At 37.6% G+C, this 17329-nt stretch overlaps 1 protein-coding gene across 2 annotated transcripts in view; it reads left to right on the top strand.

Annotated features, from left to right (window-relative positions):
* The window catches only part of LOC117996204 (muscle, skeletal receptor tyrosine-protein kinase-like), a 38754-nt gene that overhangs the window by 17517 nt on the left and 3908 nt on the right, over window positions 1–17329 (top strand). For both annotated transcript variants that reach the window (XM_069504709.1, XM_069504742.1), the window contains exons 3-5: window positions 14663–14744; window positions 15275–15418; window positions 15698–15741. In XM_069504709.1, the coding sequence (XP_069360810.1) occupies window positions 14663–14744; window positions 15275–15418; window positions 15698–15741 (270 nt within the window). The remainder of the gene's footprint in view (window positions 1–14662; window positions 14745–15274; window positions 15419–15697; window positions 15742–17329) is intronic.

Below are 17329 nucleotides of genomic sequence, written 5' to 3'. Positions count from 1 at the left end.
CAAAAGTCAATAGTAGGTAAACTTGAAAGTTCCTTTGAAGCTCACTTCTGCAAAGTTGCTGATTTATCTAAAGAAATAAAGAATGGAAGATATGTGGATTTTTTAGTGTGATTAACCGAAATTAAAGGATAAAATGCATTATTTAAATATTTTCAAGTTTTAAGTAAGCATATTCATTTTTTGCTAATTTGGAATAAGTACTTAGGTAGGTACCTACTGAGAGGCCAATAACTCGTACGCCCAAGTTAGGCTTTGCGTGCTCGTTTCCTCTTGTCTTTCGTCTTCGTTGTCGTTATCGCAGCGTGTGTAGATTCGATCTGTTGTCAATTATAGAGCAACTGACCTTAGGTATATGCTTAGCTCTCCGCCTTGCCTCCAAAGATGATTGTAAGATAGTAGGTGCGTCTACCGATCTTTTTATCTTACACCTATAAAATATATTACAAAAAAAATCATTTCAACTGCCCCTACTACTGGATGGATAATAATTAATACTAGCTGATGCCCGCGGCTTTGCCCGCGTGGATTTAGGTTTTTTAAAAATTCCGTGGGTACTTTTGATTTTCCAGGGCAAAAAGTAGCGTATCCGTCAGCCCGTCCCCGGGGGCCGGTATGGAAGCTAATCTCTGCGCCTAATTTCGTAAAACCGACGATTCTTTAAAAAACCCGTGGGATCAAGCAGCCTGTGAATTTTTGTATTCGGAATGACGAAAACATGTTGTCATGTGAAACATTTTTTGCACTTTCGCTATAAGTTACCTAAAAACGTTTTGTGAAGTTCGCAGCGAATAAAAGGTAAGTAGGTCTAGGTACCATAAGGCGCCGTCCTATTGTCATGGCTCGTGCGATGATGCGTGCGTCCGACGAAAATGATCGCGCGTCCCGTGCGTTCAAACAAACTGTGTTCTACTGAATGTCCTATTGAAGATCGCGCGATCATGCGATGCGTTAATATTGTATTTCATCGCACGATGAAATCGCATCGCATCATCGCACGAGCGATGACAATAGGACGGCGCCTAAGGTGTGGAAATTATTTCTATTCACATAACAACAATAATTTTCTTTTCACTCCATATGGTCAGTCAGCCTATGCTTGTCTAGAGGCTAGAGCAAATGTTTTATTAATGTTGTATCATGCAAAATAACCAATATCGACGGCGTTAAGTGCTAGATGACAGTCTAATAAACAGAGCCGCTCAGGCTCAAGGGCGCACGCGTTTTTGTACGAAGAGCATCCGACGCGATATGACATATATATATATGACCACTTAGCTGATCACCCATCACCGACATGTAAGATAAATCCATCCATACCTACTAATTTTGTAAATGCGAAAATGTGTCTGTCTGTTTGTCTGTCTGATAGATTTCACGGCCATCCGTTTAACCGATTTTGACGAAATTTGGTACAGAGATAGCTTGTATCCCGGGGAAGGACATAGGCTATCGTGGGCATCATCTAGTATTTAATCACTAGCTACCCCTATTATAAACGCGAAAGTGTTTGTTTGATGGTTTGTTCTTCAATCACGTCACATCGGAGCAACGGATCGACGTGATTTTTCATGGGTTTTTAGGACCTGGAGAGTGACATAGGCTACTTTTTATCCCGGAAAATCAAAGAGTTCCCATGGGATTTTTAAAAACCTAAAGCCACGCGTACGAAGTCGTGGGCATCAGCTAGGTGTTATTATAAATGTGAAAGTGTGTCGGTCTGTCTGTCTCTCGTCTAGTTTTCATCCGTTTAACCGATTTTGACGAAATTTGACTTTTTTCCCGCAAAATTAATGAATTCCCACGGGATTTTTAAAACCGAAGTATGTCCACCTGGTCGAAGGTCATCATCTATCTATTTGCTTATTTATTTAAACAACTTTATTGTTAACAAAATTACAAAGAGTACAGGATACACCAAAAATACGAAGGGCGACCTATCCCTAAAGTTATCTCTTCCAGATCTCTTCTCTTCTTTTCTTCTTCTTTCATCTATTTTGCTCAGAGATAGTTTGCATCCTGGACAGAGATATACTTACTTAGACTACTTTTTATGTCGGAAAATCGAAGAACCCCCACGGGATTTATAAATCGCGGGCATCATCTAGTCATCCCCTCGCTAATGGTACGATTACACCTAACGAGTACAGTGGCGAGTCGGTGTCCTCGGCCGAGTACTCGGTTGGTATAAACACTTTAACGAACGCAATTTCGCCAATTTCTCAGCCACAACACTGTCTCGGCCGAGTGTCATTTTACTGTCTCGCTTAACTACTCGGTAGGTGTAATCGTATCATAACCGCGAGATAACGCAGGTGACGTGCGGGTGTCCGGGGCGTGCCACCGCCTCATACCCCGATTGCCATCTCAACCTTTCGCGTAATATAGGTAACAAGGTACTAGGTGAAGACGGTGGCAACGAACATGTCACGTAAAATATCACGTGTATAAGCCATCAATCATTACTGGAATGAGAAAATAATCTTTCAGGGAAAACTGTATACAGGTGTACTAAGTAGATACTAAATTGAATCTAAGATACCTACCCCAACCCTACCGGTGATACGAAAAAAAACTATCTATAAATCAAAAGAAACCTATGAATAAATTTAGTCTCAAGATTGCCGAGATTGTTTTATATAATATTTTGTAGTTAGATAAAGTGGTCTAGGTTCCTACACCCACTAACTTACTTAGGTATAAACCTAAGTAAGATGTACCTACTGTAGGTTACGTATCGACTAAAGTCTACTTCCATGCGTTAACTGGTGATGTTAGAACTATAGTGATCCAAGTCACATTTAAATATCTTTTTGAGAAAATAAGGAGAACGCGTTTGGACGTTAATTGGGATGTCTAAAATCATAGAGAAAATGATATCTTAGGAACTATTAAAAAGGGGGTCTTCCAAAATAGGGATGATGACTACTGGTCAAGTGCGTGTCAGAACACGTATACCTACCTAAAGTCGGGTTCTGTCGTCATGCTAAAGTTGCTAAAAACTTTGATATGCATTATTTCATAAACGATAGTTTTTTCCCCAAACTGTCTAAGAAACCTCAATGATTTTAAAATACCTATTAAGTAGACGAAGTATCTCTCAAGGGGATAAAGCCAAAAATTTTTGAACTCTCACTTTTCATGTTCACCTTCCGGATTTGTCGTCAAATACCTAGTACGTTTCAGGCGATCCTTTACTATTAGCCGTCGATTTCGTTTGTACGTGATTCTCTCGACCCACATACTGTGAACCTTTAATTAGACATAGTAATGTTTCAATGCATGCACATTGCACTCTTACGCAATCAACTCTTATTAGATGCATTTCTATCGATGCACTTGAGATTTCACTGCATTTGATCCCAATCACTCGTCGTAATACAAATCTCAAAGAAATCTGAAACTGGATCAGTGAACTGATATTTTTCATTGGTAACTACTATAATAAAACGCTACTGATGGCAAATGAATTTCTTTTTCTTGGAAAACAGAAGCGTGTTTATTAACCCCAAAAAGAAGCCTTGGTCCTTTTCTAAGAAGCCTCCTACTTCTATATTATAATTATTATATTTATTAAAGAAAAAGCTAACTGCTAATAAATACATAGCTCAAACTACTGGACTGATCGGGCTGAAATTTGACACGCAGATAGCTATTTGTGACGTAGACATCAGCTAAGAAAGGATTTTTTGAAAATTCAACTTCCATCAAGCGCAAGTCTATCTTATATTTAAAAAAAGAAAAGTGTTTGGAGCTTGGTTACAACATTGATCAATTTCTGGTTCCTTAGATAGAGTAGAAATGCCTACCTCCTACTTTCTCACTATGTGAATTCGTCGCGATATAATTTCCTTCAATGAAAAGGGATACTCTTCATCAAGTTTTTTATACAAATCACAAAGATTTTTCCATGTCTTATCATAAAATATTTTTAATCCAAATGCATGATTGATGAATCATGATTCTCTCCTACAGGGAGATTTGTAATAAGTAGATTAGCAATTTGCTAACTACAAGTAAGATACCAATTGTCGTGTATTAGGTACCTGCGTCTATCTATTGCCCCTGGCCCTGACCCTTCGTATAAGTAATAAAGCCAGCAGGAATGTGGGTCATTAACCGAAGTGGCTGTTGTTCCGAACGCACCTATCCACCAATTCATATGATCCAAATGCGCATTTCCGTATTAAGTCCCGATGCGATACCGACCGCGCCGGTCTTCATACGAGGCTCGTCATGATAATCACTCCAAATCGCGTGAACACGAGTAATGGAGGCTAAAAATAATTTAGAATATAGTATGCGAAATTTAGTACTTTAATGCACTACTGAGTCTGCAGATCTTAATTACTTATGAGTGTAATCATGAACTGTACCTAATCATGTTCTTGATCTCATAAGTACATTTAAGTATTTTATTCAGTTCAAGAAATTTATTTACCTACTGTAATAATAATTTACTCCTTAAATCATCATCATCCATCATCATTGTGTGCTCTATTCGAATGAAATTGGAATCACGTGCAAAGCTGTTCTGTATGAAAGCTACTTCTTTCTCTAAATCATCGAAGTTTATTTTATTTGCCAATCACAAGTTTTGCCAACTATTTTACTATTTTGTTTCAATTTTATTCATTTATATTAACCAAATCTCGTCAGGCAGGTAGGTATCATTATAAAACATCACGTATTCGTAGATAAATCTCCGATGTTCATCGGTACCATAATAAATCACAATCCTGCGCGTCCTCAATCCTAACCGACACTTTCACCTACAGCTCGAAAGTTTACTTCACTTTAGGAATAAGAGAATCTCTCCAATGAGATTTATTTACCCTATTAACATAAGACAAATAAAGATCGTAAGCAGATAGCAACCATAAACGGAAATCTCGATTAAAAGACAAGACTCGACTACTGCTAGATACTAAAGTCTAAAATTGCCGAACAAGGAACCATTCATAACATTCGCTGAACTTGTAATTGATAGATAACAAAGTTGCTATTAAAAAAATTACTAAGGCAACCCCTGGCGCAATGATCATATTATATAAGTTTAAAGTCCCGGATGAGTTAATTTTAAAATTCAAGCCTCGAATGGTTGCGAAGTTGACCTGGCAATGGGCTGGGCACATAGTTCGTAAAACCGATAGACGTTGGGGTCCCAAGGTGCTGGAATGGCGACCTCGATTGGTAGGCGCAGCGTGAAAACCCTCCACTAGGTGGATAGACGACATTAAACGAGTCGCTGGGGCCTGGGGGAGACCTTTGTCCAGCAGTAGACGTCTATCGATTGACGATGATGTTGATGATAGTGGGGGCTTCGGTTGTGGTGTGGCTAGTTTTTTTTGCGAGATAGCGAGCAAACGAGCAGGCGGGTCACCTGATGTTAAGTGATAACCGCCGCTCATGAACATTTGCAGCACCAGAGGAACTGCCGATGCTTTTCCAGCCTTTCAGGAATTTGTTGGTACGCCCCTTGAATAACCTCATATTGTAATCTAGTGGGAACACCGCCGATGGGAGTTGATTCCACAGTTTCCATGTGCGTGGAAAGAAGGATCTGGCACAACGGACGGTCGAAGTGCACAAGACACCAGGTAGTTAGGCTACCTTTGAGGAATACAATTCCTAGTACCTAGTATTAGTAGTAGTAGTTAGTACATAGTACATACCTAGTAATTCGATGCATCCTACCGACAAAGATTATTGCAAACAAAGTCTATTCGTGGCATTCATGTTTGACATCGAATAAAAAACCTACCTACTTACTTTATAGAATCGGTGCCAATAATTTTATATATTGTTGGGATCTAGAACTAGATCGCAAGAGTAAGTGTAAGGCCTAAATTCAAAATCGTAAATTCGCACAGATTGTTGTAGAGCAAACAATGATTACCAAAATAACGTTAGGAGAAACCAGGACAACACTAAAATAATCCGACCGAAGTTTTATTGCAACATAAACTTCGTATAAAGCATTCTGTTAACCACAATACACAATTGAATGTCGAATTGCAAGTACGTACTTTCAATAAAATAACATAGATTCTTATCCAACTAAAATATAAAACTGCGATCGGTAGATCATCTTCGTGGAAAATTTAATAAAAATAAACACTAACACGCGCACGGAATTGGAAGTTTACGGGTTGATGGGATAATAAAAAGTGTTCATTTTGACACCAATCTGGTGTTTATTATTTGGGACAAATGTGACCCGCCATTCGTAACCTGACACCACGCCGTCTGTCGACCGACACTACTCAACTTGTTTGATCTACTGAGAGCTTTTTAAACTTTTTATGTCATAGTTTAGTGATCTTTAGGCGCCTTTATTGTTGAGTAAACATTTCAGGATTATCATTCCCGGCAGACGAGGATTTTTTTTTGTACCCAAATCCGTTTTATATACGAAAGCTTTGTTTTATTTTTAGGTGTCTAAATTTTTCTATAAATCGAAATGATTCACCGATGACCGAACGATTTTATTAAGGCTGCCAATAAAGTTATGCAACATTAGGTACCTACCTACATCGCGTCGTAGACATGCTTTTTAAGAAGCTTTTGAAATGTAATCAGTAACGGCTGACAGATATATTTCTATAAGATAAATATTAAATAAATTAAGGGTTTTTCAGTTGTATATTTAATCCTCTAATGTATATAGCTCTTGATATATTGTTGATGTTACGGAAAGACTTTTGTTTTGTTAAATAGCAAAGATCGGCCGGTAGAGCCGCTGAAGCTCGGACACTTTAGGAAAATAGACAGAGCAATAGATTTGGATTGGCAATGTTTATGCCGTAGGAAGGGACCTAACTATTCCTATATGCTTATTAAATACTGACTGTTAGAGAAACTGTCATTAGGTAATGACCGTAAGTACCTACCTATCAATTTTGATACATTATTTATTAAGTCAACAATAACATAATAATTTCTAAGCATAATATCTAATCTTGTGCAAGAGCACAAGTTCATTATGTTATTTTGTATTTAGCGCACCAGTGACCATCTATCGTGATACCTGGACCCAATTTTACTTCTTTGGAAAGATCCAAAGAAGTGATTGGGTCCAACTACATATCATGATTCGTGGCTGAAAAACGCGTTGAGCGTGAGAACTTGATGCGTAATGGTTGAATGCGATCAGAAATGAATACCTACGGAGGCGTATTTGACTTTGGACAGTCTGAAATATTATGTTGTTTGTGTCTAAGAAAGAATTGTTCACTCTTGCTTAATGCCGACGAACGCTAAGCGGTTGGATTTTTAAATAAACATTTTTAATGATCGGCCCGCGCCTGCGCTCTGCCAGGTGTACGCAGACGGTGCGCCCGCGCACGCACCCCCCCACCTCCCGTCTACCCTCTGACACGTTCCTTCCACTTCTTTTGTTCCTATTCACAGAATTTTCTGACATGTCCTGTAATAACAATCAGATTATAATTTCTGAGGAAGGGTGTCATAAATGTTACCAAAATACAGTACCTACATAATGTGAAATAGGGTGAAACGAGAAGCAATACCGATTATCGACGGAAAACATAATAAAATAATCTAGTTTTTTTTCATACTTACCTAGGGGAAGCTTGCTATGACTGGAACACTTTACTTCACGGCTTAATAGTAACTAGATAATTCAACATGGGGGTAATGTAATGTCTTACGTCACGGGCGCCGGGATAAATCCCAAGCGTAGCGAGGGATTTTAGAATAACTCCCGAGCATATCGAGGGTGTTGCATCTAGAATCCTGAGTGAAGCGTGAAGATTCTTATTATTGGTACAGATTAAATAAATAATTTCAATAAGTAGCACCACAATACAACGTTTCGGAGATAGTTTTGGAGCAAGTTTCTCACTCACCATAGCCTCTTAGATCATTGTATCTATGAAGCCATGGTGAGTGAGATGGACGCCATTATACGTCGAAGCGAGACAGCAGTAGAAGCTTTAACTAAAACTTCTTGTAAGGAACAGAATTTGCTTCGGGTGCGTTATGTTCTAAATTCACATTACATTACATCCCTTAAGATGTAATGGATTTCAGTACAACATCACAACCCGGCTAAGTCATAGGAATGTTATGAAATTTGACACAAAAAGTTAAAATGGCGCGTGAGGAGTTAAATTGTACGTGTTGAAGTATAAATACTTATATTATCTAGTTTGTTCTAGACTTTAATCTAGAATCGCCGAAATAAATTACATTTAACATTTTGACTGGTTTTAAAATCTGTCAAACTGTCGATTTTTTTTGAAAAAAATCTTAAAATAATGGATCTGAAAAAACCTACACTCTAGATAGATGTCTACATAAATTATAAGAAAAGCATAATAAAATAATATTGATGGGTAGAAATGGTGTTATTACAATCTTATTCGAAGAGGTCAACAGTGTTATCTTTGAAATGATATTTTCCTTCTCAGAATATTTTTTGTTTACGGTATTTATAAAACAACGGCGCCAATACTAATTATTATCTACTTATTTTATTATATATAGTAGTATAATATGTACCTAGGTAGGTATATTGTATATTACGAAGTATTAATTAATACGATAATCAACTAAATATAGGTACCTACCCCTATTTTAATACCTAACATCATCATCATGATCAACCCATCGCCGGCCTATTACTGAGCAATCCATCCACTGAGACAGAGAAGGTTGCTTAGGCCTATTATAATTTATAGTCCGCCACGCCTGGCCCAGTGAGACTGGCAGACTTGACACACCTGTGAGAACGTTATGGAGAATCTCAGGCATGCAGGTTTCCTCACGATGTTTTGATGATATTTAATTGTTTATAACGCGGTTTGTATACCTACCTAACTCCGAAAAGTTATAGAGGTGCATAGTGCATACCTACCCGGGATCAACCGCCTGCGCACCCCCGAACAGCAGGCCCAGGCTATCACCATTACCATTAGGTACAATGTAGTATCTTTATGTAGATATAAGTACGACATATTACGAGCGAATAAATTGAAGGTAGGTAGATACATTTTATTTTGTGGTGTCTATCTCTGATCTAGCCTCTAGGAAATTTAATATCAACACTAGGTCTGGTATGTTATTTATTACAATTAATGTGTTGCAATGCGCGTGCACCTATAATTTGTAGTAGGTATTGTAAAGGCTGTGTAATAATGCCTTCGGGGTAACTTGTAACACAGTATTTCTTAGGTAATCAATCAAAACAATCACGTTCAATTGACTAGCTCTTTGTTGTATGAAATCAATACTTTATCAATTGAATTATGACAACTGTATGTTGTACCTACCTATAATTTGAGATGACCTAATAAAGATCTGATAAAATACTTTTAACTTTTAAGGTTTAAAATAGTCATTAAAATAAATAAACAAGCTATATTTGAGTCGTTAGTGTTATGGGAACATCGGATTTTCTCACGAACAGGGAATTTTTGGAGATTTAAAATAGCCTTTGTAAACATTGATTTCTTGTCGTTTATTCGATCTTCATATCACAGTATCTAAACGACAAGTGATAAATTTTTATATAGGTAGGTTACATAATATTATTCTGAAATGCATTGAATAAAATATTAAATTCTGAGATTACATGCACCTATTAGAATGGGAATGTTAAAATAACATAAATTACATGTACCTATAATAAAGTGGTGTTCCAACTCTGACATGCATTGCTATTTTCTGACATGACTATCACTCATCACATTCCATATCATCGCGCACCTAATGCTCGAATCGATCACAACGGTACATGTGTCATTTTTCCGGTTCCGTACCTCAAAAGGAAAAACGGAACCCTTATAGGATCACTTTGTTGTCTGTCTATCTGTCGGTCTGTCAAGAAACCTACAGGGTACTTCCCGTTGACCTAGAATCATGAAATTTGGCAAGAAGGTAGGTCTTATAGCAGACATTAGGGAAAAATTCTGAAAACCGCGAATGTGTGGTTACATCACACAAGACAATATTGTGGTCATCATAATATAAGTCAATGGTGGTCATGAACTAAAAATTAGTAGGTACCTACTTAGGTATTTCCAATATTTGAAGTAAGATAACTAAATCAAGTGAGGTATCATATAAAAGGGTGAAGCCCTGTGCATTCTAAAACAGATTTTTATTTATTTTTATGCATCATAGTTTTTGAATTATCGTGCAAAATGTCGAAAAAATACGACTGTAGTACGGAACCCTCGTTGCGTGAGCCTGACTCGCACTTAGCCGGTTTTTTTTGTGTACTTAGGTGTAATCGTTATTTTTACATGCTTATCGGCATTTAGCATTCGGCAAGGACAATTTGGGGATTAAGAATTTCCAAATTATTTCTGATCTCGTCTAGTGAGAGGTTTCGGCCGTGGCTAGTTACCACTCTACCGGCTATTTAAGATCAATCACTGCAAAATGAATTAAGAGCAAGTAGGTTGAGCAAACCAAAACCTTCGCACTTTAAAAGTCTCTTTGAATTTCAATTGCATTCATAATAGGATATCAAGCCATTGATCCCACATTCAAAATATACACACTTTGTCCATTCACTATGTTTCCGGATCGATCACATTTCACTTTGACCACAATGAAGCATCGTTAACAACTGGGTCCGTTAGATGAATGCTGGCTGATTGTGCAACAGTTGGTAATATTAGAATTATGGATGATATTACACGTCTTGTAAATATTTGATCTCCGTTTCAGAATTTTAGAGAGAGCACGATAATGGTCCAACAGGCTCTAAATGATAAGTACATGACTTCAAACAAGTAGAATATAATATTAATGTAGATGCCGTCTATGTTTAATATCATAAAATATTCTGTGATATTATTCTACTTACTGGAAGCCGCTATGAGGACTTCAGAAAATAATAAATTATGAGGACCGCATTCTATCAATCTATATTAGGCCTACTTTTAGGCTCAAAACGGCCTGGGCTCGAGAATTGATGTTTTCGATGTTGCTAGTAAATTTCTCGATACAATTGTTTTCTTTCATCATCAAGTCTTCAGATTCAAAAGGCATTGAGCACTGAAAATTGAAATCCTAATGAAATTTTCTAAATGATGGTGTGGTTTTCAACATCGTTTTAAAAATTTCACAAGGAAAGTTCCTTGAAATTATGGAGCTATGAAACAGCTTAGCTTATTTATTACCAAGCGAAATCCACTTGAAAGTCATCATCACAAATAAGCTTAAACTTTCGTAAGACTATTATTTACAGATAGAGTCTAGAGAAGAAAGGGAATTACCGTAGTAATAACACAAATATTGCACATGCAAATAATCACTTTGTTGCATTTTTATAATAAGTATGAAGATACTTTGATGATCTCAATTTGTATAAAAGCAAACAGTGTAAGTGATTTCATCCAAAACGAGAAAAAGAAATAAATGTGAGCTCAGAGTTTCATGAAAAGCATTGATTGTGTAATTCGATTACGTACGGATTAAATTGGCGAGGCCGCATGATCCTTGTCCAATGTAACTTTTTAATTAGCCTCAACTCTGTACTTATAAGTCATCTGGGAATAAGATACCGTTTAAAATATGAATTACCGATAATCTTGGTAAGCCTTTCTGTGATGAGTGATGACTGTACAGCAGACAGACAGAAAAATTAAAGAGAAAAAACCAAGTGCAATCACCAATATTACGAAGTCACACTCCAAAGAGTTTGCTCGCTTCTCATGTTTGATAATTCTTAAATTTTATTTCAGGAGTAAGTAGAACACCAACTCTCCTATGTAGGCTGTAACAATTGCAGGTATTTATCTGATTTTCAGTCTTAAGTACAACGTTAATAGTTTCTGAATGAAATGGCTACAACAGACGGACTAGGTGGTAGCCTAGTGAAGCTGTGGTAGCCTAGTGGTTAGGACGTCCGCCTTCCAATCGGAGGTCGGGGGTTCGATCCCTCTAACTTTTCGGAGTTGTATGCGTTTTTAAGTAATTATAAAATATCACTTGCTCTAACGGTGAAGGAAAACATCGTGAGGAAACCTGCATGCCTGAGAGTTCTCCATAATGTTCTCAAAGGTGTGTGAAGTCTGCCAATCCGCTCTTAGCCCGCGTGGTAGACTACGGCCAAAACCCTTCTCACTCTGAGAGGAGACCCGTGCTCTGTAGTGAGCCGGCGATGGGTTGATCATGATGATGATGAACTGAATAAAGTAAATGTGAGGTATACTTAATAAATAGTCTTGGCCGTAAAAAAGAAAGAATACATTCTGCAGATCATAGGAAGGTAGATACTGCTACTACCTACACAAAACAGGGGAATGATACGACTGGCAGGTGACTGACATCATGGTTACAATAGCAAATCACATTATAACTTTCGCCACATAATTTAAATGGGAAACTCATAGATGAGTTTAAATTAGTTTGAGATTTAGTTCGAGGTAAATCGTGACAACACAACGTAGATTTACATTGTACCTACAATGTAAATCAGAATACTTGCTATTGGTGCAAAAGCGCGAGATAATATGTAGGTCCCTATGCAATTTCCCCTGCCAATAATTTTCATTGAACTACCCTACCTATATGTAGGTACTAAGTAGACAGGTTTGGACGTAGCGAAACCAATTATTAATCTATGTTTGGAACAAAATTGCAACGGTCTACGGGACCATGCTTTTCTGTAAAACTAGCTTCCAAATTCTATTTTGTGTGAGTCTAGAACGCAGAGGTGCTATTTTTTTTCTTTTCATACGAGACGAAAATTGTTGTGGTTTACCTACAACATCAGATAAATAATATTTTATTGTTGCATTATTTGTTATATCTAATACAGATAACTCAGAGACAGATGCGTATAGCGTGTAAATATACCCAGGCATACGTTATAAAATATTGTTTTTATAAAATTGTCTTTCACAATCAAAGTTCACGCTCAACTAGGTTTGCTTTTTAAATTGAGGACTATAAAATATCGATAACTCATGTATATGATATTATTGATTTATCGTAACCCCAGGCAGCCGCGGAGTGGCCACGCACCACGATAAGGTGTCCAAAATAACTGCATCGAACGTCTCAACCGTTCCAGATGATATTACGATTCAATCGTGTTATTTATGTGATTTTGATATCATTAATATACTTATTTATAAAGCAATTTAGGATGACACGACGTGAGCGTACGCAGGGACAAACCTAGGATTGATTACATTTTGTGTCATGCAGTAGGTATGCCCAAATTTGCTATCTTTATACAAATATATATATTTTTTATAAGAATATTGGCCAAGTTTGTTATGCTGACCAACGCGTAAAGCTTGTGCTAGGACTAGGTACGACAATAGTGCAACGGGTGGGGTTTGAACCGGCGACCTTTCGGATTTCAGTCCGCTCCTATAACCGTTGAGCTATCGAGGTTTAAGTCAATGATCCGTTGTAATGAAATTATTTGCGCATTGAAACATAGACGATAGGACCTACTTACAATTCAAGTATGGTCCATCTACCTACCTCTAAGTTTATTTTTCACAAATTATAGACCATTCAAAACAGAAAAATTAGAAAGGCACCTACTTGCCTAAGATTTAGAGGACAGGTTCTAGAGCAACTCATGTTGAGGTACACTCGGTAGAGGCACGGTAATATATAGATAACATTACCGTGGTAGAGGTGACAGGAATTACCATTTTTGAACTTAATACACAGCACCAGAACCTCTGAGCTTCAAAAAGGACATAGCTACCTAAAGGTTCCATGTACGCGTACTCGTAGGCCACCATTGGTGCCTACTTAAAATAACACTCTCCCAAAAAATTTACCTTTTCTTATGTGAGCAAGGACACTAGGGAGGTAGGTATAAGTATAGTTTCTTTCAAAGTAAGTAAAATCTCATGGAATGTTTGTGCCACTTGCACGCGCGTGGCATATGTATGAAAGAACATTTTAATTAGTAGTGGGAATCTTTGTTTGTTATGTATGACGAATAGCCATTTGTCGAGACCTATGTAACTCATTGGCATCTAATGGCCGTCTTAATTCCTACATTAGAGATGAGTAACGGTACAAAACTTACCTACTGTAACTTACTGTGCCTTGCAGTGAGTTTTCGCGTAAACAAAAGCTCTTTAGTTTCTTTGGGTGCAGGGGCTATTTTGTTTGGGATGAGCCCAATGGGCGCGTCGCGGAAGGGAGGTACCGATGTGTTCGTGAAAGATCTCGGAGCCTCCCAATATGCGCTGAGGGGTTTTAACTTTTAGTAGATAAAAACCCTACATAGCCCGACGTATTTCCCAGTATGTCTCGGGTTAGTATCTTAAGATTTCCTCCTATGTTATGTATTAACAAAATAAAAGAAAGTGTATAATGGAAGGCTTCTCGTTTTAGCTAAGCGTCTCGCTTAGCGTTTAAAACGCTGCTGTATGTTTTACAACCTACCTATCTATCTAAAACCATAATATTATAACCGAAACGTCGAAAATGTCGAATTACTTTACGGAACTCATAATATTATTAACTTCTCCTCCTCTCCTTCTAACTCCTTTCTCCATAGGTTTTTTAAGAAAATGAAACCGCCTTTGCACGATTCAGTAGGTAGGTATAGTTTGTTTATCTCTCTGAAAAATGTTGTTTCTGTCTAAGATATCTACTTATAATATATTTATAGCAAAATTGGCACCTAAAGTATTATTTCCTTTTCTAGCTTTTGCGGGAAAAGACAACGAAGTTAGCCAGAGTTGCCAGAGAAGAAGCAAGGCCGAAACAATCTTCACAAAATAATACGAGTAAGTTACAAAGATAAATTAAGTAGGTATATTAGTCCCTATAAGTAAGAAAGTCAAGGTGTTAAATGCATAGGCATGTTTTTGTATGATGACATAATAATATGGGTCCGGCCCGAGTCTTGGTCACTAACTATGGGCCTTATAAGAAAGCTCAAAGTCACTCAGCGGGCGATGGAGAGAGCTATGCTCGGAATTTCTCTACATGAAATGAAGAGGTCCGTACGAGAACCAGAATAGCTCAACGGATTGCGAAGCTGAAGTGGCCATGGGCAGGGCACATAATATAGGTATAGTTCGATAACCGATAGACGTTGCGGTCGTCGCGAATGGCAACCTCGCACCGGAAAACGCAGCGTTGGAATATTAGGTAGACAGACGACATCAAGCGAGTCCCAGGGAACCGCTGGATTCAGGCTGAGACGGCGTAGATAAGATCGCGGCGTGTGGATGGAAGCCCCTACAAGAAAGATGTCCAGCAGTGGACTATATATTGGTTGATGATGATGATCATGATGGTTTTTATTTTCCAGTAACTTATATCCATGGGGGTTGCGAAACTTCGTCGTGTGGAGAAGAGGCTGCTTGCGTCCCCTATAATGCCACTCAGCACTATTGTGCGTGTACCTCCAATGGCGAGCCTGCGAAGGAAGGAGACAAATGTCCCAGGAGTACGGGTGAGAAATTTCTTTTTCTTTAAATTTTACATATTCTATCAACTCTTTGATACTAGAATAGAGGTGTGACTGTTTACCCCTTCACACGATTAAGGCTCACGATACGAATTTGAAGGAAAATACCTACCTACCTTTCTATAGCAATATTTTTTCTTTTAGAGATAAAATTAATATTATAAGACCAAGATCCCCGTAGCGCCAGACCTGCCTTATTTTCTCACGAAAGGAAACCTCCTAACGACTTTGAATTATTATTAACGTGTTTTATAATTGTTACAGTTCCACTGACCCAAAGGCAAGCCATCCACAATGTGATCCCGCCGGTAAGCATACATCACCATAAAACATCACCTAAGCTATATCTATCAGATCCCCCCCCCCTTCCCCCACTGCCAGATTTTAACCCTGCACTGCTTATTTAGGTCTGAAATGATTTAAGAACAGTAAATATTTGCCTATATTTATCTTCATTCTTCGTTAAAAGCCGCCTCTATTATGTAGGTAGGTAGGTAGGCAACCAACCGCAAAAAGCTACTTAGACCAAGCTTCGGCTAATTCTGTGCTTCGGCAATAGGTATCAACTCTAAATACATATATATATCTCGTATATACATACATATGTATATTCTTTTGCAATTATAAAATTTAATTTTTCTGTGCCCTATTAAAGTGGTTGAACGAGGACAGCAAATTATTGTTACCCATACTAATATTATAGAATGCGAAAGTATATCTATATGTCTGTCTATAATCTATATTCAAGCTTTTCGCGGCCCATCTGTTAAACCGATTTTGACGATATTTTGAACAGAGATATAAACAGAAAATCAAAGTTCCCACGGGATTTTCAAAGAACCTTAATCCATGTGGACGACGTCGCGGGTATCATCTAGTTATTAGGTACAAAGATAGATTGTATCCTAGCCTTTTTACTCTGGAAAATCAAAGAGATTTAAAAAAAATCCACGCGGACTAAAGTCACGCTAATATTATAAAAGCGAAAGTATCAAATATGCTTGTTACTCCTTCACGCAATTTAAACTACTGGACGGATTTGGCTGGGAAAGTATGAACATAGATTATGTAGGTATACCTCGGAATCTCGGATAACACAGGCCTTTATCTCGTAAAAATCCATGGTTCCCGCGGGTTTTTTTAAACATATAGGTATCCATGCACTCGAAGTCGCGCGCATCACCTAGTAATTTATAAAGTATATATATAGCAGCAGGCCATTGAACTGAATTGCTTTGCTCATAGGTAGGTATTATAGGTCTATACTGTAGGACTCATTAATTATTGTATCAAAATCCCTTTGAAAAACTGAAAGGCTTTTAAAATATTAGGTATTTTCTGAAAGCTTTTTCACCTGAAATACAAGCCTAAAAGTACCTACTCCGTATTTCAGACGAAAAACGGTAATTTGATCAAACTTTATCGATGAAAGTACCTATTGATTATTATGGAATTTGCTGTATGACCGAGAAAAACTAAATCAGTGTTTTTCCATCATAGCTGATAATATTCATGATAGATAGTTATTTATGCCGCCCCCGAAGATGTCTAAAATTGATGGATCCCATGAAAATGTCCTTAAAATGTATTTAATACTAGCTGATGCCCGAGACTTCGTCCGCGTGGATTTACATTTTTCAAAATACCGCGGGCTCTTTGATTTCCCGGGATAAAAAGTAGCCTATGTGTTAATCCAGGGTATAATCTATCTCCATTCCAAATTTAACCCAAATCCTTTCAGCCGTTTTTGCGTGATTGAGTAGCAAACATCGAAACATCCAAACATCCACACTTTCACATTCATATTATTAGGATGAATAATAGTAAATAACCCATATTAGTTTTAGTACGTTAGTACTATTATATGGTTTTATGTAGATGAGACTTTATCCAAGG

This window comes from Maniola hyperantus, chromosome 1, assembly GCF_902806685.2.
Source record: "Maniola hyperantus chromosome 1, iAphHyp1.2, whole genome shotgun sequence".
NCBI lineage: Eukaryota > Metazoa > Arthropoda > Insecta > Lepidoptera > Nymphalidae > Maniola > Maniola hyperantus.
Note: the sequence above shows the minus strand (reverse complement) of the source record. Positions and strands in the feature narration are given on the sequence as shown.